Genomic DNA, 26,500 nt, shown 5'->3' with positions numbered 1-26,500 from the left:
TACGTATATATATGTATATATATATTTATATATGTATGTGTATATATTTATGTGTTTATATATTTGTGTGTGTGTGTGTATATATATAGATATATATATATATACACACATACCTATATATGTATGTATATGTAGCCAGCTGTGTTTCCTTCTTGATGCAAATACATCATGAAAAGACAAATTTCCTGCAGAGACAATACCACTTATGGACATGTTGTGTTCAAAACACAAAGACATTTCAGAGGCAGACGAAAATGAATGTTTAAAAAAAAATTTTTAATGGTGTTAGTAATGGACGTTTAAGAAGCATATATATATCTACATTTGAGTTCCTCACTTGATATCCTCCTTCTCCTCCTCCTCCTTATCATTATCATCATCATCATCGTCATCATCATCTATATGCTGGTCTTCTGCAGTTTCCATCTACCAAAAATTCCACTTTTAGAGTTTTTTGATGAACCTGAGTCTATGGAAGAAGACACTTGTCCAATGTGCTGTTCACTGGGATTGATCTCAAAACCACACAGTGGTGTGGTTGTAAAATCTTTCAATGCATACCTGTACCATTTGTAGTGATAAAGGAAATCATTCTCATCACCATTATCATCATCATCATTATCATTAAAATATGAAATAAAAGAAATCATTGGCATTATTATTATTATTATTATTATTATTATTATTATTATTATTATTATTACCATTGTTGTTATTATTTGGTTCTTGTTTGTCTTTTCTTCCCCTTCCTTTGTAAGGATTACATCCCTGATAAATACCTCTTTATTTATTCATGACTTACAGATAGCTAATTACCGAAATCTTTTGATGGAATCTTCATAAAGGATTGTTGTATTGTAAACTGTCTCTGTAACTAGGCAACTGAATAATAATATAATAATAATGATTCTGTTTTTTTATATATTGGCCACAAGGGACTGAGTCATTGGGGACAGTACAAAGAAGAAATATAAAAATAAGAAAAATAAAAAAAGGACAACAGTGGGAGAAGATATCGGCACAGAATAAAAGCGGGAGATCAATAATAACAATAAAGACATGTTAATAAACAGATAATAGTAACTAGTAATAACAATATATAGCACAACGGTATAACAATGAACAAAGGTGGGGATTTACATGGAGTGAGTGAAAAGGTGAGGTTGGTAATATTAGTAAAGATGGTGATAGACAACAATAAACACACACACATATATATATATATATATATATATATATATATATATATATATATATATATATATATATATATATATATATATATATATATATATATATGTATGTATGTATGTATGTATGTATATATAGGAAATGACAAAGGAATTGGAAATTATGTAGAAATTATGCAATGAACTTCATTAGCTTACAGCTGTTTCTGCTGCGAGTGGATCTGGTGCACAGAAACTGAGAGAAGCTTCTCCTGTACATGTACATATATATATATATATATACATATACAATAGTCCTTTGAGATCTCAGATAATTTTTCTGAATCTCCTGATTCTTTCAATGTGCTAGTTCCCTGGTATTAAATTGATATTAATTAATATCCAATTTTTTACCTTACTGTTTTAATTTATACATATATATATATATATATATATATATATATATATATATATATATATATATATATATATATATATACATACAAATGAAGCAGAAAATGAAGAAAATTTTGGTCAACAAACAAATTGACTACCATCGGTTATTATTTTTTTTATAATACAAGACTTTAATATTTGATTCTCATCATCAGCCGACCTATTTCTGCATTTCACTACTCAGTTTTGAACTGCTAAACATTATTATTGCACTTCCTTGATTTGAATCTTAAACCTTAAAGACTTCATTCATACATTTCTATACATACACACTTTTTTGAATGTTCATTACTCCGATAATTCTGCATTTTTACAGTCACACTTTTTCCATGACAGTAAATAAATTTTTTATTCCACAACGCATTTGTAGTCGCTTCATGCAGGCATAGCGTGGATTCACTCCCCGATTGCCAAATTTCACTTAACACATCAACAGCGCTTTTCTCCCGGTAAAACAATAGTTTTTCTGTGAATGACAGCAGTTATGCATTTCCCAGATGCCTTCACTAAGCAGAATAATGTCTTTGCCACTTGACCCTTCTAACCTTTGCTAGGCCACCAGGGGCTGGAATGGAAATAACAGACCTCCAACGAAATCATTTGTTCTCAACAATATGTCTATCCTTCTGGCTGGTTTTCCATCGTTATAAAAACAAGAACTTCATAAGCTAAAGGCAGTTACTGAGAGCGACCATCAGTGAGTGTCAACATTATTATTGCACTTTCTTCATTTCATTCTTAAACATTAAACACTTCATTCATATATTTATATACATATACTACATTTATACATTACCTTTAATAAATTAGCCTTCATAAAGTTCACCTTTAAGATGCCCCGACGATTCACAGTACCTTCTCACCAATCTCCAACAATCTCTCCCTCCTCCAGCTGACAGTTTTTTGTACTTTTTTGCAACGGAAAAGACACCTTTTGTGGCAGTTCTAACATAATTGCTTTCTTATATCAGAGAAATAAGGTGTTTCAATAGAACATCTTTACCCTCAGGAATTACTGGGTACACCAGCTAGTGTATATATATATATATTATATATTTGATAAGCTTCTTTCAGTTTCTGTCTACCAAATCCTCTCACAAGGTTTGGTCAGTCTGAGGTTATAGTATGACACTTGCCCAAAGTGGCATGCAGTGGGACTGAACCTGGAACCATGTGTTTTGGAAGCAAGCTTCTTACCACATAGCCACGCCTGCCGTGCATCTATATATATATATATATATATATATATATATATATATATATATATATATATATATATACACACACACACACACATATTTATGCATATGTATGTATGTATATATATATATATATATATATATATATATATATATATGTATGCATACATACGTATATATATATATATATATATATATATATATATATATATATATATATATATACACACACACACACACATATTTATGCATATGTATGTATGTATATATATATATATATATATATATATATATATATATGTATGCATACATACGTATATATATATATATAGAATTTCATTTACAGAAAGTATTTGTTACATTTTAAGCAATCTTAATCACGCTTTTTTTTTTTTGTTCTATTTTGTTGGCCTAAAATAATTTTTTTTGAAAGCAACTTAATAAAGCTATTTTTGTATTTTATTATATCTTGTGCTATCAAATTCTAAAATCGTTTAAAAATTAGCGGCATTCGTATAAGTGTTCTTTCCTTCTCCCACCTACGCCATCATTTTTTTCTTTTTTGTTTCTAAAAAAAAAAACAATATGGTCTTTACATCTATGAATTTGTGTTGCAAGATTTCTGATGTGAAAGCGTGTGTTGAAACAGATATTGTTATATTCTTGGATGGTCATTAAAAAATTTTTTTTTTTTAACCAAATAAACACCCCTCCCCCCTTATATTCGTTCTTCACTTGTTTATTACTGTTCTTATTTTAACTGATGTCCATTGTCTGGAATTCTTTCATCACACATCTGTGACCTCTTCAGCAACCCTTTCTGTCCATGAGTATCCTCCTGCTCCATTTAGTCCTTTCTGTGTTTCTATGATGTGTATCCTTGCATTTTGTATAGTTTGAACATCAGAAGTACACAAACTGTAGAATTTATTGTTGATTTTTTTTTTTGTTCAGTAATATAAACAATACATCATCATCATCATAATAATAATAATAATCATCATCATCATTTAATATCTGTGTTCTAAGCTGGCTTGAGTAGGATAGTTTGATGAAGATCTGGTGGGCCCAAGAACTGCATTGTGCTCCAGTGTTTACTTTGGCATGGTTTCTATGGCTGGATGCCCCCTTCCTAATGTCAACCACTTTACAGTATCTGCTAGATGTGTTTTTCGTGCCACCAACACTTCTGAGGTCACCTTGCAGCTTGCAAGACTACAGGCCTTGGTGGGGGAGAAGTGCACAAATTTATGCTAGGAGAAAAGGGCCATAGCATAATGGGTTTCCTGCTATAAAGGAACTACATGGCTACTCATATTTTAGAAGAGAGAAAGTAAAAGGTTAAAAAAAATGGAATCTGAATCTAATGCTTAGTAAATGTATTTCTATATTGGTTTCAAATTTTGGCACAGGGCTAGTGATTTAAGGGGAAGAATCAGGTTGTTTAAATTCTTTTCTACTCTAGGCACAAGGCCCAACATTTTTGGGGAGGGGTACAGTCGATTAGATCGACCCCAGTACACAACTGGTACTTAATTTATCAACCCCGAAAGGATAAAAGGTAAAGTCGACCTCAGCAGAATTTGAACTCAGAACATAAGCATTTCGCCCGGTGTGCTAACATTTCTGCCAGCTCACTGGTACTTCTTTTATCAACCCTCAAAAGTCCTGGGGTTGATTTGCTCGACTAAAGGCGGTGCTCCAGCATGGCCGCAGTCACATGACCGAGACAAATAAAAGAAAAAAAGACTCGTGTAATGGATGTTTTAGTTTTCAGAGTAAGGAAAGTATAGTTCATTAATTAAGGAACACACAATGCATTATACAGCGTTGTACTGTTTCACTTTCTGAAAGCTTCAAATCCTGGTTTTATTAAGAATGGTAATGTAATTACAAATGCAAACAGAATATATTTATATACTTCAAATGCAAATAAAATATATTTATTTACGATTTTTTTTTTTCTCTTTTTTTCTTCTAATAATAATGCATGAATATTAGAAAATTGATATTAAGCAGCTGGAAAATCCCTTAACCTTAATCATTTTCTAGGCAGATTTTTTATTTCATTTTTTGTAGATTCTGAATCTGTGATGTTTAAACTGTTAAAATTAAAAAAAACTGCTTTTGTTTTTTTGTTTTGTTTTTTTTTTTTCAAAAAGAGAGAAAAGGATACAAAAGGCTACATGAAGAGGATAGAGTAAAAAAAAATACATGTCTAAACAAGAATATTCCAAATTAACTGATATTTGAATTTAAAATACGTGAACCACAATACATTAATATAATGGTGCATGCATTTATTCAAATGTGTGTGTGTGCGTGTACATATATCTATATATGTATTACATATATATATATATATATATATATATATATATATATATATATATATATATATATACAGGCCTATATATGTATGCATGCCTATATATATATATGTATATATATATATATATATATATATATATATATGATGATGATGATATATATATATATAAACACATATATATATACAAATATATATTTATTTATATATATACATACATACCTATATATATATATATATATATATATATACATACATACCTATATATATATATATATATATATATATATATAGGTATGTATGTGTATATATATATATATATATATATATATATATATATATACACACACACACACACTCATTATATCTCATGGATTTTCCACAGTTACAACTAGTTTAAAAACCATTGTTATAAACAAATTTACATTACAAAAAAAAAAAAGCAAGTATGAAAAAAATAAGTAATTGACTTGAAATTACTATTTATTTGATTTATTAGAACTTATTGAAAATTATTCATTTAAAACACTTTTCCAATGTTGATTGCATACCATTTGCATTTAGTGTTATAGTTCATTAGTAAATCCCACATGTTCATATTGATCAATTTTGCACACTGCAAATATAGAGCATTTTGCATTATTGGCACCAGTTGAAGGAGCTTCTGAGATTTATGTTTCTATGTATTTCTGACACAGTTCTCACAGTTCTCATAGCGTCTACTTCAGCATTGTCATCAATAGCTAACCAGTGTTTAAACTCTTCTTTTTGCCCATTGTCTGCTATTCTATCGAGTATTTTATTTATAATAAGCACTAATTCCTTCTTAACAGACCTTTCTCTGCTTGCATTTTGAATAGGCTTCTCTGAGACTTCTGTGACATTGCTAACATATGCAATACATCACAAAAGGAATTCCATATTGCAATTTCACTGAGTTCAGTGACAATTATTGTACAGATTTCTCTTTGATAATCCTTTCTAATATAGGCACAATGCCTGAAATATCGCTGTGGTGAGAGTAGGTTAGTTGATAATACCACCCCCAGTGCATAACTGGTACTTAAAAGGATGGAATGTAAAATCAGCCTCGGTAAAACTTGAACTCAGAATGTAGAGACAGACAAAATACAGCTAAGCATGTGTACAAAAATAAATTCCTTATCAGCGTCGTAAATATTCTCAGCAAAATATTCAGCAATAATTTTTGGCCATTCTGACTTAATCTGCATTCCAGTTGATAAAACCATAATCAGCCTTTGTTTTCTTGCCACAAACACTCTGGTACACAACATTCGCTGGCTTTTCCCACCTGGTAGATCATCCAGAAGTTGGTGTGAAATTTTCTTGACTGGTTTCTTCCCCCAAACTCTTCTGCTTTGCAATCCATATGACTTCCACTGACAATTTTTTTTTCTACAATTCCTAATAAATAATATTTTACTCTTTTACCTGTTTCAGTCATTTGACTGCGGCCATGCTGGAGCACCACCTTTAGTCGAGCAAATCAACCCCAGGACTTATTCTTTGTAAGCCTAGTAGTACTTATTCTATCGGTCCCTTTTGCTGAACCGCTAAGTTATGGGGACGTAAACACACCAGCATCGGTTGTCAAGCGATGTTGGGGGAGCAAAGTCAATGGTGGTGCTCCAGCATGGTCACTGCTCTCAAGCCAAAACTAGTAAAGGATAGAGAAATAAAAAGCAACAATGTGTATGAAGTGGTATGCATATGCCATCAAAATTTAATAAATGCATCAACATAACATACATTCCATATATTTGATAGAGACTTGTATAATAAGATTATTTGATTATTTTATTGAAAATTCTTTGAAAGACTGGTTCTAAAAATAATTAAATATGTGGGGAGGTTTTGTATAAATTGTTTTTTTATGTTTTATTGAGGTTGAAACATGAACAACTTTATTTAATTGTTGGAAGTTTCTCCTACCATTGTTTATTAAATCTCTGATGAACATAAATCATATACAATGACAGTGATTCACACATATGTTAAATGTTATTCATATTCATGTCTGATGTCCAAAGAATATAACAAAAGAATACTTGCAGGGTTTACTGCCTACAGTTTAATTACTTTTGTTCATATGTGATCCATTGTCCATGCTGGCATGGGTTGGATGGCTTGACCAGAGCTGGCAGCTGGCAAGACCGGGTGTTGCACCAGGTTCCATAGTCCGTTTTGGCCTGGTTTCTACAGCTGGATGCTCTTCCTAATGCCAACCACTTTACAGAATTTACTAGCTTGGAAACAGGTAAGTGCTAGTGACAGAAAGGGCATCCAGTCATAGATAAATCTGTCTTGATAAACTCTGTTTGACCCATGCAGACATGGAAGAGTGGCTGTTAAAACAATGATGATGATGATGATGATATATATATATATATGTATGTAAATATATATATGTTGGGCCCCATGGAGGCAAAGTGGCTGAGTTCCTTTCGAGTGTTGGGCCACATGGAAGCAACTTGCTTTTAGAATGGCATAGTAGGGTAGGTGTGAGAGTAAAAACAAGTAGAATATTTTGGCTGGATATGGCCAGTTTAAATGCTAAAGGTTTAAGCTAAACAACAACAATTACTCCTACTGTTGTTATTCTTCCTGGCCAATTAGGAAGTGTTCCATATGGCTGCACAACTTGCTAAAAATAGCACCTAAATCTATTTCGAATGACACTCTGCCATCTTAAAAAAAGGTCCCATTGTACAGTAGCTTATCATCATCATCGTTGTCATCATCATCATCGTTGTCATCATCATTGTTGTCGCTATCATTGTCATTGTCATCATCATCATTGTCATCATCATCGTAATCATCATTGTTGTCGCTATCATCATCATCATCATTGTCATCATCACCGTCGTCATCATCATCATTGTTGTCATCATCATCGTCGTCATCATCATTGTTGTCATCATGTGTAGACAAGAGTGTAGTGTGTGCTTTTTACATGCCACTGACATGGGTGTCACTGACGTGACACCAGCATCAGCCACATGCTCAAACAGTGCTTTTCACATTCCACTGGCACAGGTGCCAGTCAACTGGCTTTGGCATTGGCCCTGACTACAATCTCACTTGGCTTGACAGGTTTTCTCAAACACAGTATATCACCAAAGGTCTCAGTTACTTGTCATTGCCTCCATGAGGCCCAACATTCGAAGATCATGCTTTGTGAATAAATAAGCACTGCTTTGACAAAATAATGTGAATGCTAAAGGGTTAATAATGCCTGAAACTAGTAAAAGAGCAGAAAAGTAAAAATTTGATATATTTGATAAAAATTGGAATTCTCAATTTATTTAACTGAAAGCAAAATGTATTTTCAATGTTTATCGGAAATATTAATAGAAGAAAAAAAAAAATGTCTCTTTTTTTTGTATTATTAGCTATTTTACAAATGGAGGGTAAATTCAGAAGGCTTTTTAACTTCCTAACTAACTCCATTTACTACTATTCTGAAGAATTAACACCAAAATGATGTCACCATTATTGAAAGAGTCTTGTTACACAATCTTAGCTTATTTGTTAATTAAATATAAAAATATAAAAATAAAAATTGAACAAACCAAGAAAATGGAAATTCCACACATAGAAGAACTGTTCTTTGAAATGATGTCAAAAATTTTACAAACTGGTTTTTCCCGTTATTTTTCAGATTTTGTTTTCATTTTTGTTTGTTTTTTTGATTTTCATATACTCAGAATGAACAATAGTTATCATTGTTTATTCATTTCAAGGCATTTAAGTGCACCGGATGCATTCGTGTCTCCTCCCCTTCCGCCTCCCCTCCTCCGCATCCTCCTCCCCCTCCTCCTCCTCCTCCCCCTTCTATCATGATCAACCAAGCCTAATGTCTTTCCTCCTCCTATTTCCCCTTAAACCACGAACAACAAAACACCTTTTTTCCCCCTCCGCAGAAAACCTTTTATCCTCAGAATTGTGACCTAGAAGTTGAACTTGTTTCTCCCTTCGCCACACACCAATATGTATGACTTGCAAATGAACTTCAGTGTCACCAATCTGTTTTTGTGTGTGTGTTTGTCTGTGTGTGTATGCACATGTGCATGCATGCGCATATATGTGAAATAGGTGTGACTGTGTGGGTAAGAGTGGAGGCGCGTGGCTTAGTGGTTAGGGTGTCAGCATCATGATCGTAAAATTGTGGTTTCGATTCCTGGACCGGGCGACGCGTTGTGTTCTTGAGCAAAACACTTCATTTCACGTTGCTCCAGTCCACTCAGCTGGCAAAAATGAGTAACGCTGCGATGGACTGGCGTCCCATCCAGCTGGGGAACACATACGCCATAGAAACCGGGAAACCGAGCCCATGAGCCTGGCTAGGCTTTAAAAGGGCAAAGAGAGAGTGTAGGTAAGAAATTTACTTACCTATCATGTGGTCTTGGGTTCAGTTCCACAATAGCTCCAGACTAACCAAAACCTTGTAGGTGAATTTGGTAAATGAAAACCAAAAGAAGTCCATTGTGTGTGTATGTATGTGTGTGTGTGCGTGTGTGTGTGTGTGTGTGCTGAAGAATGACCTCAGGATGCTAAACCTTTCAGGTGAGAGGACAAAGGACCAAGATGTCTGGCACTTTGCTGTACACAAGAAGACCCCTGCTCTGCAGCAGAAGTGTTAAACCTGGTTCCTCTGATGGTGAGGATTGGACCTCCAAGAGTTCTGTGCTGGTGCCATGTAAAAAGCGCTCACATGGTGCTACATAAAAGTACCTGTGTGACGCAATGTAAAAGCGTTTGTGTGGTGCCACATAAAAGCACCCAGCACACTCTGTAAAATGGTTGGCATTAGGAAGGGCATCCAGCCCTAGAAACCCTGCCAAATCAGACTGGAGTCCGGTGCAGCTCCCTAGCTTAGCAGCTCTGGTCAAACCATCCAACTCATGCTAGCATAGAGAATGGACATTAAATAATAATGATGATGATAATGATGATGATATATGTGTGTGTGTGTGTGTCTGTCTGTCTCTATGTATGTGTGTATGTACCTTTGTATCAAAGTAAAGTAATTGTTAGATTTGTCTAGGAATAGTACACTAAACTCTCAAACGTCTTTTATATATATATATATCTTTATGTTTTATAATTCTATAATATCTATTGATCTAACTCCTCTAACAACAGTTTTTTTTAATTCTGAGACATGATTTATTGTTTCTTATTTGAAGAACAGACATCTTGACATTTGGCACTGAATAATCTGGAAGATAGAGGAGATTGACAGACAACCACAAAACTGTTTCAACTTGACCTTTTTGAAATTATTATCATTATTATTATTATTAAGGCAGCAAGCTGGACGAAATGCTTAGCAGTATTTTGCCCGATGCTACATTCTGAGTTCAAATTCTGCCAAGATTGACTTTGCCTTTCATCCTTTCGGGGTCAATAAAATAAGTACCAGTTGAACACTGGTGTCGATGTAATCCCCCACCTCCCCCAAGCTGCCCTTGTGGCAAAAACTATTATTATTATTATTATTGTTATTATTATTATTATTTCTAGCATAGGCACAATGCTTGAAATTTACGGGAATAGGGTAGTGGATTATATTAACCCTCAATACTTGACTGGTACTTTAATTCAAGAACTTTTCAGCACCCCCTTGTATACACCCACCAAAATACTTTTCCTTTTGTTAATTTAACTCATTGATTTTCAAAGCTAGATTTTTTTTGAGGATCTGTTCATTCTTTGACATGGTTTTTGCCTGGCGCTTCAGTATCTATCATTTCTCTTCATTTCAGGGGAGCCTTCTCAGAAGTTGTGTTGGCAGAAGATAAATTAGAAAAAGGCAAATTCGTTGCTGTAAAGTGCATAGACAGGCATGGACTACGAGGAAAAGAAGAATCTTTGGAAAATGAAATCCAAGTTCTACGGAGGTAAGTCGCCTACTGGAATGTTTTCATAATATTAATTGTTATTGATGTTGTTGTTGACGAAACATAGTATCATTGCATACGTGAATACAATGAACCAATCATTGCTTCAATGGATTTGTGATGGCATGATTGACAAGGGAATGTCTGCAACACAATGCAAAACAAATATATATTTCTCTCTTTCAGATTTCTTGCCAATGTTTATATCAATGCTGATATGAATTAGCGAAATCAGGCACACACATGCATACATACACACACACACACATGAATACAGATGTGGGCATGTGTGTTTGGAGGCGTAGTGGTTAGGTTGTTGAACTCACGATCACTAGATCATAAGTTCAATTCCCAGACCAGGCAGCATGTTGTGTTCTTGAGCAAAATACTTCATTTCATGTTGTTCCAGTACCCCCTGTTGATTAGTGGGGAATACAGGACCATCTTGTCTGGCAAAGCTGCACCAACAAATGTGCCACATCCTATGAACAGAATAGGGGCACCAAGAAAATGCAAACTACACATGTCCAGAGCCAACTCCTTGCTTTCAGTCCCAGCAGACCAGCAGTGACCAACCTGTTGCAGAGCCTTCTGAGCATGCATTGGATTGACTGGTTACAGCCGAACAGTTTGTGTCCCATCTTCTTCTCTCGTGTAATGTTTTTGGTAATCGACAACAATGACAGATGAACTAATATAATAGAAGGTACTCTATCTAGTCTGTGGTGCCATTGAGACAAAACCATTAACTCTATTGTCTGCAAGAGAAAAATAACAGGTGCAATGCTCTGTCCCACGACTGAGAGTTGGTAGTTAAAAGGAGCAGAATCCAGGTGTAAAAGCAATTCTTCCATGACACCCACATGAGCACACACACACACACACACACACATTCATACACCCATACTTAAACACACAATTACACATACACACACAGCCACATACAGATGAACACATATACACACTCACATACATACACACTCACACACACTCAGATAACCATTAACACACACACACATTCATACATCCATGCTCACATACACACAGTTACACATGTACACACAGCCACATACAGACGAACACATATACACACTCACATAGACACACACACTCACATACATACACACTCACACACACTCACATACATACACACTCACACACACTCAGATAACCATTAACACACACACACACACACACACACATACACTCATATTCACATCCAAACATACACACATAACCGTTTTATTTTGAAAAGTTCATTTTCCCAATAAAATCATACCCGTTTGTTACATTTAGCTTGTTTTATTAATTACTATTATTATTATTAATCAACTATTTAGCTAATTAATCAGTTAACTAATTGATCGCTTGACCAATCATTTGATAAATCAATTTGCTTGGTTTGTGAGAACCTTTCCGTCACCATTTCCAATTTCATCAATGATGTGACCAAGATTGTTCTAGGTTTTTCACTGCCACAAATTTGATTGTCAAATAATCAATTAGTTAATTGGTTAATATTAGTTAATTCATTAAGGCAGTGAGCTGGCAAAATTGTTAGGAGTGGCTGTGTGGTAAGTAGCTTGCTTACCAACCACATGGTTCCGGGTTCAGTCCCACTGCGTGGCACCTTGGGCAAGTATCTTCTACTATAGCCTCGGGCCGACCAAAGCCTTGTGAGTGGATTTGGTAGATGGAAACTGAAAGAAGCCCGTCGTATATATGTGTATATATATATATATATATGTGTGTGTGTTTGTGTGTCTGTGCTTGTCCACCCCCCCACCATCGCTTGACAACCGATGCTGGTGTGTTTATGTCCCCGTAACTTAGCAGTCCGGCAGGCTTACAAAGAATAAGTCCTGGGGTCGATTTGCTTGACTAAAGGCGGTGCTCCAGCATGGCCACAGTCAAATGACTGAAACAAGTAAAAGAGTTAAGGAGAGAGTAAAGAGATGCTAGGTAAAATGTTTGGCAGTATTTCATCGATCTTTATGTTCTGAGTTCAAATTCTGCTGAGGTTGACTTTAACCTTTCATCCTTTTGGGGTCAATAAAATAAGTACCAGTTGATTCCTGAGTGTGGGGGTGGGTCATTGTAAATGACTTACCCCCTCCCCTGAAGTCACTGGCCTTGTGCCAAAATTTGAAACCAATATTAGTTAACGCATTGACTAATAATAATAATAATAGTTTTAAATTTCTGGCACAAGACCAGCAATTTCGGGAGAAGGAGTAAGTTGATTAAATCGACCCCAGTGCATAACTGGTACTTATTTCATTGACTCCAAAAGGATGAAAGACAAAGTCAGCCTCGGTGGAATTTGAACTCAGAACATAATGACAGGCAAAATGCTGCTAAGCATTTTGCCCAATATGCTAACGATTCTGCCAGCTCAACATCTTAATAGTAATAATAATAATAATAATAATAATAATACTGGTTTCAAATTTTGGCTCACAGCCAGCAGTTTTGGGGGAGGGGCTGAGTCGAATACATTGATCCCCAATGTATAACTGGTACTTATTTTGTCAATCCCTGAAGAGGATGAAAGGCAAAGTCATCCCCAGTGGAATTTGAATTCTGAATGCAAGGGGGTGCTGAAAAGTTCCGGGCTTTAAGGGTATTGTGAAAGGCCCAGCCTTCCAAGTTCTTTTACAGGGCTTAGAAAAACTGAAGGACCACTGCAATAAGTATGTGAATCTGAGAGGGGAATATGCTGAATAAAATCATAATTAACTGCTCCTCCTGTATTTTCTTTTACTCAAAGCCAGGCACTTTTCAGTATGCCCTCATGTGTGTGTGTGTGTACATATATATATATATATATATATACACATATATATACATACACACACATGGTCAAATACCATCTTCGGCAAAAACAGCTCTGAAAATAGTTGTTGAAACATTGAACATCTTATACTTGCAAATGCATAGAAAAATGTAAAAAAAACAAAAAGAAACAAAGGCATTTTTTCGTTTAAATGCTAATTATTAAATTTTTCATGTTCGTTTACCAATTTTTGATTTCTCAGATGAATTTCTCAGGCATTTATAGAATTTTGAATTTGTCTTGATTTCCCTCTGGGTATGGGATGTGTTTCATCTGGTCCTTTTTCTTTTCTCCCTCTGCAGCAAAATATCACAGTTAAGATCAAATGCAACGAGGTTTATTTATTTATTTATTTTTTTACACTTTTAATATTTTTTTTATGTGATTTAACACATTTGATAGCAAACCACTTAAAGCCACTTCTGGTTTTATAATACAAATCTCTAATTTTTAGAGTGTTCAAATTTAACCTATTAAAGTTTAACCCTCCATTATAATTTTAACCTAAGATTGGAATGGAATGGAATGTCCTGTAGAGCTTCTACAGAAAATTTGCCTCTTAGGGACAGGAAAAAAAAAATTCAGGAGGGTTCTAAGCACTTGAAAGATTATTGAAATCTAGTGGAGACTTAAAGGTACAGGTTGTAACCCGCTACCCCAGGAATAAGGCCAACCCTGGGTCAAATCAATGATAATAATAATCCTTATTTTGGCACAAGATCAGCAAATTTTGGGGTGTGGGGAAGTCGATTACATCGACCCAGTGCTCAACTGGTACTTATTTCATCAACTCCCAAGAGGATGAAAGGTAAAGTTGACTTAGACAACATTTGAACTCAGAACATAAAGACAGATGAAATGCTGCTAAGCATATTGTTGATTAGATCAACCCTAGTGGGCATAGTCATGAATGTGTGTGTCTGTGTGTCTGTGTGTCTGTGTTTGCTCCTCTTTCCACCACTGCTTGACAACCATTGTTGATATGTAAGAGTGGTGGTGGTGGCAGCAAAGGTGATTCAGATTATGTTGGTGTGTAATGTGTATGTGTGTTTGTATGTGCATATACATCTATGTGCTTATATATATGTGTGTGTGTACATGTGAATGTATACATACATACATACATACATACATTCATACATATATATAGTATTTGTGTGTGTGTGTGTGTAATCATACACTAATGAAAAAGTGTTGAGAATTACTACTTTGTTTTCCATTTTCTGTGACAGTTCATTATCAAATGCCATTTTGTTGATAGGCACATTGTTATAACAATTGCATTAACTCAAGTATGCATTCCAATGGTTTTGTAATCTTTTTGACCATTTTGTGTTGAAGATCCTTAAGATATACAAAATCATTATCAAGCTTAATGGCACCATTATATATTTTTTCTTTGTTTTTTATTTACATTTAGTGTATTATATTAATTTCAGAGATGTACTTGCCTAATAAATTGATTTGATCTGAGACTCTATATTGAGACTAAAACAACTGCAATGTGGATTACACATAATAACCATTAAAGAACTGTTGACTTAATTTAAACATTTATTATTTGGTGTCTGAATTTTTGTCGTCTCTGACCCTGAGCTAAAGTGGAACTGTATCAGTGACCAGATTGCAACTGGAGTGCAATGAAATATCTAACACCAAATAATATGAGGAAGTGCTTGAAAAGTTCCTGGTTTTGAGTAAAAGAAAATACAGCAGGATTAGCTAAAGGGCCCTGTAAAAGAACTCCGAAGGTTGGACCTCCAGCCAGGCCTTTCTTGATACTCTTAAAGCCAGGAACTTTTCAGCAGGCCTCTCATGTGTGTATGTGTGTATACATATACGTGGTCTGATCAATAAGTATCCAGACTGTTGACATAATAATGAAGCTAAAGCATGCAGAGTAAAGCTACTTGGCACAGATTAACATTGAAAGCCGGTGTGCATGCACGCTAAGTTTTAATGCTCTGGTTTATTTCTGCTCTTTGCAGCAGAGCTTGGAATGAATCTGTGTAGTGTGTGATCATCGCATTGACCATGACAGAGGAAGTTGAGCAGAGAATCTGCATCAAATTTTGCCAAACGCTTAACAATACCTACTCAGAAGCCTACACAAAATTACAGAAAGTGTATAGAGAGGAGTGTATGAGCTGCACACAAGTGTACGAGTGGTTCAGATGTTTCCAAGATAGCTGAAAAAATGTCAGTGTTGACGAATATTCTGAAACTTGCAACCAGCAGAACTGAAAAAACATCGCAGATGTGCATGCAGCTGTGAGGGGAAAATCATCAAATCACCATCCTTGAGTTATCAGAGGATGTTCAGATTAGTTACAGTTCAGTTCAGTCCATCATCAAATGAAGATTTGGTTATGAGACACATGTCTGCCAAGTCTGTGCCAAAACTGCTTTCAGCTGACCAAAAAGACACTCGGGTTTCAGTTGCACAAGATCTCCTTGATTGTGTCGAGGATGATGAAGACTTTTTGAAAATGGTCATAATGGATGATGAATCATGGGTCTATGACTCTGTCTTTGCAGTGGAAGATTCCAATCTCTCTGAAACTGAAGAAAGCACAAATGAATCTGAAGACACTGTTGACCGTTTTCTTTGACTACAAGGGGATTGTTCATTATGACTATGCCCCACCTGGTCAGACAGTAAACAAGGGCCGCTACCGTGACATTTTGCAGCATTTGTGGGATGCTATTTGTCAGGAAAGCCATAATTGCATGAATCCGGTGAGTGGCAATTGCACCATGACAATGCACCTGTTCATTCAACACAGCTTATTGCAACAGTTTTTGGCTAGGCACAGCATTCCCTAGGTCCGACAGCCACCATAATCCCCAGATCTGACCCCTTGTAACTGTTTCCTCTTTCCAAAAATCAAATCTAGTGGCATAGCATCATCAACTACAAAAAGCAAGGAGCTGCACTAAAGAGACAAGATTACACTAGTGCCGAACTGTAGGTCCAGGTTATTCCAGTTACAGAATAAGCTACAGCTCAATAAATCAGAAACTGAATTAACTTAGGGATCACCCTAAACTCCATCACATGTTGACACCCCTATAGTCTGACTTTTCCAAGCGCATCATCATCTTAGTAACGTTTGTTTTTCAGTTTCACTGCTTCACTGTGGCCAATTCTATCTCTTCAGATTTTGCACTAGATGTGCACCTCCTGGTACACAGCCAATATTATATTTTTATTCATTTATTTTTATCAATGTTTTATTGCAATTATTTTTCTCTAATATTACTCCTAATTTTCTATCATTTCTCTAATCTCATTGAACTCGATTGTCCATTTTCCCCACATTTTTTCTCTCTTTCTTTCTTTTTTCTCCTTTTCATTTATATGTGTTATGTTCACCTCCATTGATTTCTTCTTGCTGCTCTATGTACCTCACTAATTTACTTCCCTCACAGAACTCTTTCTCCCCTCTTGTCCATAACTTTCCTCCACATTACACCATCTGACACCCATACCCCTACATATACTTCTATCATTCCTCCACATCCCCCTTTCTTTCCCTTTTACCTTACACTCATACTTACTTTCACTTTCTCACATTTACACTTTTCTCAGACACAGTTAATGATTACACACACACGCCAACACCCCACACCTTCACTAACCCACACCACTATACTTCTGTACTTGGAAACTTCTACACACATGGATACACTCCTATACATTCACATACACACATGCACCTGTTCCTTTCTCCCTTCTTAACTCTCTCCCATATAACTACATTCCCATCTTATCCCTAATACCTTACACAGTTTTATCTTTCTCTTTCCAACCATTTTTTCTCTTTCATCTTTCCCCTTTGTTTTCCTTTTATACTTTCCTTCTGATGAAGAGTCAGTGTCCAAAACATTAAGACTCTTTCTCTCATTTTCAAGTGTTTATAACTAATACAATATTTGTTAAAACTTGTCTCTCCTGTGTTGCCTTTTGCTTTACATTTCTTCATTACTTTTCCCTCTGTGTGTGTATATATATATATATATATATATATATATATATATATATATATATATATATATTTATACATACACACACACACACACACATATATCTACATATAGATACACACACGCACAAACATACATATACAAATGTATATGTATGTATCTAGTGTATGTAATGTATTAGTTAATTAATTAATTAATTACAACAGCAACAAATGATATTCTAAAAGCAATATCACCATGAACTTCACTAACGAATTGTGTTTTATTTTTTAAAGACAATATTTGACATTGTTAGTATTTGAACTCAAAATACAAATGGGCAAAAATGAATGCTTAATCTGAAGCTCTAGCAGTCCTTCCAGTTTTATTTGTTTTTTTTTTCTCCTGTTTGATAACCATTTCAATATATGTTTATCCATTTCTTTTGCAGATTAAAACATCCGAATATAGTTCAACTTTTGGATGTGTTTGAAGACAAACAGAGAGTCTTCCTAGTAATGGAGCTGTAAGTTGATCATTTCCTTTACAACCTCTATAAAGTAATTTGTCAAAGGTCTGGGTTGGTTTATCTTTCAGAATGACCATTCTAATGGATCCCCTGTCTCAGTGTTTCACATGATGGGTTGGTGGTAGAGGAAGAACATCTGTGAAGACTGAATAGGGGTACAAACAAATTACCATATGTGATGAAATTAAAATGGTTTTAAACTTTTCAAATTTATCCAATGCCATGCCAAAAAAAAGAATTATATCAATGCAAATTTTAAAGGATTGAGTAAAAAAGAAATTTCACTACTGTTTTTGAGTTGGGGTGTGGTATTTGTCAGTTTCAAAATTGCTACTCTATTTGACTCAGTGATGTGTATTTCATTTGTTAAATCAGGGAATCTCAACCATTTTTATCTCTGACAAAATCATTAGCACACCAGACAAAATGCTTAGTGGCATTTTGTCAGTCTTTATGTTCTGAGTTCTAATTCCACCAAGGTCGACTTTAAGTATCAGTTGAGCACTGAGATAGATATAATTGACTTACCCCTTTCACTTGAAATTGGTGGCTTTGTGCCAAAATTTGAAACCATTATCATCATCATCATCATCATCATCATTATTATTATTATTATTATTATTATTATTATTATTCTATATTCGCAAAATAGATTAGACTAGCTTTGTGCCACAATTTGAAACCAATATAAGCCCAACTTTACATTTATGACCTAGGCTGATTCTTTGAGATAGTGTTTTGAGAAAAAAAGTGTGTGTTATATGCCATCAAATATAGTAAGTTGCTTCAGGAATCACTTAACTAATGTAAATCATTGTATAGCTGTCGTTGTTTGTCATTTACCTGCAATACCTACAGTTGTTTTTTTTATTAGTTTTATGGCTAACAGATTGAAATCAAGACCTGTCATGACTATAATAAACACAGCTATTGTGAGAATAACATTAAAGGTCATTGCACTGGTCCATTAGCTAATTACAGTAGAGTAAGGTGTAAATTAACATATACAATAACATTGTCTTCTTGTAACATACACTGAGATTTCACACAATGTATTTTCACTTTTAAAACTGTATCATACGAGAACCTACCTAATATAAACAACTTTGTATATGATATATGTAGGGTTGTTTATATTAGGTGGGTGGTTGTGTGATGTAGTTATATATATATGTAGTTATAGGCGCAGAAGTGGCTGTGTGGCAAGTAGCTTGCTTACCAACCACATGGTTTCGGGTTCAGTCGCACTGCGTGGCACCTTGGGCAAGTGTCTTCTACTGTAGCCTCGGGCTGACCAAAGCCTTGTGAGTGGATTTGGTAGACGGAAACTGAAAGAAGACCGTCGTATATATGTATATATATGTATATATATATATATGTGTGTGTGTGTGTGTGTGTGTATGTTTGTGTGTTTGTACCCCCAACATCGCTTGACAACCGATGGTGGTGTGTTTACGTCCCCATAACTTAGCGGTTCGGCAAAAGAGACCGATAGAATAAGTACTAGGCATCCGAAGAATAAGTCCTGGGGTCGATTTCCTCGACTAAAGGCGGTGCTCCAGCATGGCCGCAGTCAAAAGACTGAAACAAGTAAAAGAGTAAAAGAGTAAAGAGTATATAAATACACACACATACACACACACACACACACACACACTTTAAGGAATGGTCGTTTAATTTGAGCCAAATGTTCTGGCACAGGTTATTGTGTATGTCATTAGCTTAGCTTAAGGATCAATCCATGCTGACAGAATCATGATGTCTTCTCCCCATCATACTCATTAATGAGTTCACTCATGGCTAGTGAGACCAATCCTGGAGCCACATGAATGATTAAAAAGAAAACTGCTCAAAAAATAGTTTTGAAATGATGAAGATGGTACACCAACCTTCAATGGCCCACTTTGGACCTTCAAGTGACTGTTTCAATGACAACCTTACTAAATTCATCCTTTTTATTATCTACCAACATCTTATTTGAATCAGTGATAGTCTTACCTCATGAGAGATCCTCTGAGACATTGTATGATCATACCCTAATGGCACATATTCAGATTTAGAAATCACTGTTACAGAATAAACTCCATCCCTTGGAATACTTTCTCCCTGTAGCCACAAAAAATATCTATTATATGATATTCATTTGACATTTTGGGGAGGAGGAAGAGGAGGAGGAGGAAGAGGAGGAGGAGGAGGATTATTATTATTATTATTATTATTATTATTATTATTATTATTATTATTATTATATGTTTGACTTTTGCTTTGCATTTGTACAAGTTGACTCCAAGTCTCATCCAGAGACCTCAAGAGACAACAAGTTAGAAGTTCATGTTGGTGTTATGCCTAGGATGTCATATATTTGGTTTTGCACATAGTATTCTAGAGAATATTATTATTACTATTATTATTATTAGCCTATGTGATTTCCCTTTTTTCTTTCTTTTTTCTCTTTTTCCATATTTATCACATTTAATTGAGTCATTAATTCCTTTCATTAACTATCCAAATATTATTCAACTCTTTTGGAACAGAATCTTCCTTGGTTTAACATTACTTCATAGTAATTGATTGCTTCCTAATCCCTGCGGTACTCATAATGAATGCCATCCTTGTTTATAAGAATGGTGGTGGAGATAAACACTACATGTGTTTCCATAAATATAAAGTAATTGCAATCAGTGCAGGCATGGATTTGTGGTTAAGAAGCTCACTTAGCAATCATGTGGTTTCAGGTTCAGTCTCTATAACCCTACACCAACCAATGCCTTGTCTGTGAATTTGGTAGGTGGAAACTAAGTTACATATTAGGCCTCGTGTTTAAACTGAATGCCTGCTACTTTCAAGCAAATGAAGGATGTGACGCCAGTTTGTCACAGGATTACTCATAAAAATGGACTGGAATGGACTGGAGCAACATGAAATGAAGTGTTTTACTCAGCAACACAACACATTACCCCGTCCAGGAACTGAAACCACAATCTTCCAATCACAAGTCCAACACCCTAACCACTAAGCCATGCACCTCCACTACAATGGATAATGGTGTAGTCCAGTTGCTGTCTTAAGATGTGGGCTTACTAGGAAAATGCCCAGGGGCCCCATGGGTCTAGGGACCCTGTTATGATTTATATATATGTTGTGGCTTGCAGTCAATAAGTAAATACAATAGGGCCCAATGTATAGGTTTGCACTGGGGCCTATAACGCTGCTAAGATGGCTCTACATAGACCTTGGGCTAAATTACAACAACAACGTCGTCTGGGTAACAGATGAAGGTCTAACACCTGCGGTCAAGATTATTCTTTTGTCCTTGATGTAATTTTTAAACTGAAACCTCAAGTATATTGCTTGTTAGGAAGCTAAAGATTTACTTTATTGTTGAAGGATGAGAAAATATATAACAGACACTGCTGCAGATATCATTAGCCAGCAGCAAATTACAGTCTTTGCTGTTTATAAACTATTATATATCAGGGAATGGGGAAAGGAGTGGGGTTGGGTGTATTTTATTTCTTTGAATTCTTTGATTTTTTCTTCTTCTTTATTATCATCATCATCATCAATATATATATATATGTGTATATATATACATGTCTATTTGTTTGTATATGTGTGTGTGTGTGTGTGTATACATATATACACGAATGTGTATGTGTATACATATATACACGCATGAGTGTGTGTGTGTGTGTGTGTGTGTGTAATTGTCATTCATGTCTTTCTTGTGGAACCACTTCTCCAGCCTGAAAGTTAGAGATCCATCATACTTAAGATAAATCTTTCATATGAAGAGATGGAAAGAGACGAAGGAGTGGAAATACTTGCTGTCAGAGATTAAAGAAGAAACAAAAAATTATAAAAGAAACACTGAAACAGAAGGATGAAGAAAAATAAGAGAGAAAGATTAGCTCAATGAAATCATCTGGCAAGACCAGCTCTTATAACAGGAGAGACAAGAGACAAACTTTTACAGTAGCAGAAAGACAAGCTCAGATAGTTGAAGAGACCTGCTCTAATAGTGGCAGAAACAAGCTCTGGTAGTAGAAGAGACCAGCTCTGATGCTGGCAGAGAACAGTTCTGATAGCTGCAGAGACCAACTCTCATAACAGGAGAGACAAGAGACAGGTTTTTACAGTAGCAGAAAGACAAGCTCAGATAGTTGAAGTGACCTTGGATCTTTGTGGTTTTCATCACTGTTTAGAATTTTGTTCCAGTTGTTTCAAATTTGGTATGTGGATTAAGTTTTGTATACTAATTATGGAAATGAAATACATTTTTCCTATAAATCCAGAATTTAAAAGTAATTAGCCTATGAAGTTTGCAAAAATTGGGTATTTTAGCTAATCAGAAGCAAGTATTTTAGACTTCACCGTGGCTAAGAAGTCTCTTTTTATAGTAACCAAAGCAAAGCAGCCAAAATACCGCTAACATTTCTGCCAGCTTGCTGCTTTAAAAGTTTTACTGTTTAACTAATTTCTAGTTTTTTTTTTTGGAGTGGGGGGGGGGATATTTTGTATCCTTTGACAGTCTTACCAAAATAGTGTTTCTTTAATTTTAATGATGAAGTTTATGTCTCAAAGTATCTTCCAGTATAATATCAATCAATATTTTATAAAGCCCAATATAATTTACGTTGCTAGAGACAGATAGAATTATTAGCAGAAGATCTTATATAGCAAAGATAATTGTCTTTGAGAATTCATATCAGAAATCTTTTAATAAGATTGGCACATTATATCCAATCTGGATAAGCCCAGGAGATGGTTTTGGAGTTAAAAGTAGATTGTGAATGCTGTGAAATTAAAAGAATATGGAAGCGTGCTTTGGAGTGGAAAATGCATTGTGATATCATCACCAAAGAAATGGATGAGGAAAGTTTAAGATAGAACAATACTTTGAGCTACAAATTAATGATGTATAGCAGTGATAGTGGTAGGGTGGTGGTGGTTGTGGTGGTGGTGGCAGCAGTGGTGACAGTGATGGATATGGTGGTGGTGGTGGTGGCAGTGGTGGTGACGGCAATGGCAGCTCTTTAACTCCAGATCAGTTCAGAATTCAGAACTGGCAGGTTTATGGTTTGGTTAAATGTGTCCCTACCATGACCATCCTCTTTGTTTAAGACTATCTTGGACTACATTACCCAATGTGTCCTTCATCACGACAGTAAGGTGCAATTTCATTTTAGCGAGTCAAACAAATATGTAGCAATGTCTGTCTGTCTGTCTGTCTGTCTGTGACTGTCTGTCTGCCTACTTGTTGTTTTATCTTCTGCCTAACCAGCTTTGAGTGAGTAGACCTGTTGTTAGAAGCATTCCAGCCATGACCATCTCATCTTAATTTCATTCATAGTATTATATCGAGATCTGCACTGTACAGTGGAACCTCCTTTTAAAGATAGTAACGTGCGATTTAAAGGAAATTTGGCTGCCATTTCTAGCATGTCTAATGACTACATAAGAAGCTCTCTTGTTTGTTTGTCTGTGTGCCTTCTTCTCTTCCTATTCCTGTTGCTTAGTCCCAGGTTGATCCTAATCATGTAGATGCAAATCAAAGGAATTTTTGCCTGGCATGCTAACGATTTTGCCAGCTGGTCATCTTCGTCTTCTCTTTGACTGTCATTAATAGTCTTTTATTAGTTTCATTCATCAGGCTGCAACCATGTTTATCTTTGTGCCTTACTCTTTCTCTCTATCTCTCTCTCTCTTTCTCTCTCTCTCTCTCTCTCTCTCTCTCCCACTTTTGTCAAATCTGAATCCCTTTCAAAATCAACTTTTAAGGGTCTTTCACTGTTATTGACGTCTCTTATGAGCCCTAGGACTCAGGACTCGCAAGGCCAAAGCCTGATCCAGTTTCCAAGGCATGTAAGTGACAGGTTTATAGTTAATCACATTGACCCCAGCATACTTCTCAATTTGATAAATATTTTTATTGATTTCTATTTGTTGAATTGCTTAGTATACATATAAGAATTGCTAGTATACATATATATATGTATGTATGTATACTAATAGTTTCTTACCATAGAGACACTGAGATTAGGCAGATTTATGTCACATGTCTTGTGTCTCCAAGCTATCTTCAGGTTCAGGGCACACTGACTGAAGATTGTTTGGAGACACAAGGCATGCTATATAAATTTACCTGATCTCAGTGTCTCTGTGACAAGAAACTATTAGTAACTCTTATTTTAGATATCGTATACATTAGATAATATACATATCAACAGACTTACAGTTTCCATTCAGATTCCATGCTCATGGTGCTGTACAGTGAGATTGAACTTGGAACCACTTAAATAAACACAATATACTCTTAACAAGGTTATGTGAACTTTTTAATCACATGACTATGCCAATGACTATTGTCTGATTCCTCTCAAGAAATCTTTTCTCAAATGCAATTAAATCTACTTTGCTTTGATCCATTTCAGAAATTCCTCCTTTTTTTAATTTCTAATTATTTTTTCTAATTAATTTTTTTTTTTTTTTTTTCCTTATTTGAACTAATTTTCATTGATTTTTTTTTTATGTAATTTCATTTCAAGCTGATTTCATTATGGTCTCTACAATATTCTGTGTGAATGAGTAAGCATAGTCCCATATGTCATGGAGTAGCTTTGAATACTCATAAAAGTGTTCATTTTCATGTAACGCCTTTCAAGCAATGCAGTCTGGTCCATGAAGCCTGTACTCCTTGGTATGGGTGTAGGCATGGCTATGTGGTTCAGAATTTTGTTTCACATCCATGTAGTTTTCTGGTCAGTTTCACTATGTATAACCTTAGGTAACTGCCTTCTTACATAATCTTGGGTCAAAGCTGTGGGACGATAATTCAGTAGACAGTGCTGTAAGGAAGTTTGTCTCCAGAGCTGTTCTTTTGCTTATGTGTCAGACTTAATTCATCATGTGATTTAGCTCCATCATTAAGGCCTTGGGTGACTTTAGCACAGGGGTTTTCAAACTTTTTGACTTGCGGACCCCTTTATATTTCAGGCTTTACCTTAGGGACCCCCTTATAAACGCTTACGAAATTTATACATAAATATTTGCTTAAAATAACATATTTTTACATTTATTTATTTAACAGTATTTAACAAATAGGTTTATTGTCAATTAAAAGATTTCGATTAAAAAACATATATAAAATCAAATTGCTCATAAAAAGTATTTGCTGTCCACGGACCCCCTGTCTTGTCCTTGCGGACCCCCTGTGGTCCAGGGACCACAGTTTGAAAACCCCTGCTTTAGCAGAATCGTCTCTGTTATAAGCCTTCAGGACAGGGTTCTGGTCTAAGATACATCCAAAGTTTATCACAGTTTAGGAGAACTTGGTTGTCATGGTATGTGGGACATCAGCTGTTCTGTGTGTTGTGCATCTGGTCCTTGAAGAAATTCTTGTCATCTGAGAAAAAAACCAGATCGTCCCAAGGTCAACAGGATTCTTCAGTTTGTTCAGAAGCTTCTTTGACTTCATCAACCAGTTCTCCTTGACCTTGGCTGTCAGAATTTGGGACAAGTGGTAGCAAAGATCTTTCTTCAGAGTCAGCTTCACAGTGGCAACTCAACATCCATCTTTCTTGCCAAAACCTGGATTCCCTTGCTCAGATCTACCATCACCTTGTCCTGTGTTGTTGGATGAACTTTTGCATGCAGAATGCCAGTTGTGTCCCTTTCTGCTGATCATCGCTTTATAGTCTCCATTGCATTTGTCTGTTTGTTTGACTATGAACAAGATATCCCAAGAACTGCTGAATGGATTTAGATGAAACTTTCAGCGATGTTTGGCCCCGTGACTGGCATGAACTGATCAGATTTTAGGATCAATCCAGTACTGGACAAGGATTCTGGATTATTTTTCCGGTTTTTTTAACTTAATTTTTGAGAGCGGTCAGGTTCATTTTTAGTATTCTCATTTGTGAGAGCAGTCAAGTTTATTTCAGATATTCTCATTTAAAAAATCATCTCTGGCTAACTGCTGGTGTTGCCTTGGCAGAAGTTTGCACTCTCTGCGTGATCATTATTATTATTATTATTATTATTATTATTATTATTTACTTAATGAACAGAATATGGATTCCTTGTTGATCCC

The 26,500-nt window shown here is 35.3% G+C and overlaps 1 protein-coding gene across 1 annotated transcript in view; it reads left to right on the top strand.

Annotated features, from left to right (window-relative positions):
• Nucleotides 1–26,500, top strand: part of LOC106883616 (calcium/calmodulin-dependent protein kinase type 1) — a 150,102-nt gene that overhangs the window by 81,175 nt on the left and 42,427 nt on the right. Inside the window, exons 2-3 of the mRNA XM_089359462.1 lie at nucleotides 10,943–11,077; nucleotides 18,331–18,405. Of these exons, the coding sequence (XP_089215588.1) occupies nucleotides 10,943–11,077; nucleotides 18,331–18,405 (210 nt within the window). The remainder of the gene's footprint in view (nucleotides 1–10,942; nucleotides 11,078–18,330; nucleotides 18,406–26,500) is intronic.

Source organism: Octopus bimaculoides, chromosome 11 (assembly GCF_046866305.1).
Source record: "Octopus bimaculoides isolate indiv1 chromosome 11, ASM4686630v1, whole genome shotgun sequence".
NCBI classification, from domain to species: domain Eukaryota; kingdom Metazoa; phylum Mollusca; class Cephalopoda; order Octopoda; family Octopodidae; genus Octopus; species Octopus bimaculoides.
This window is presented reverse-complemented; position numbering and strand designations above follow the sequence as displayed.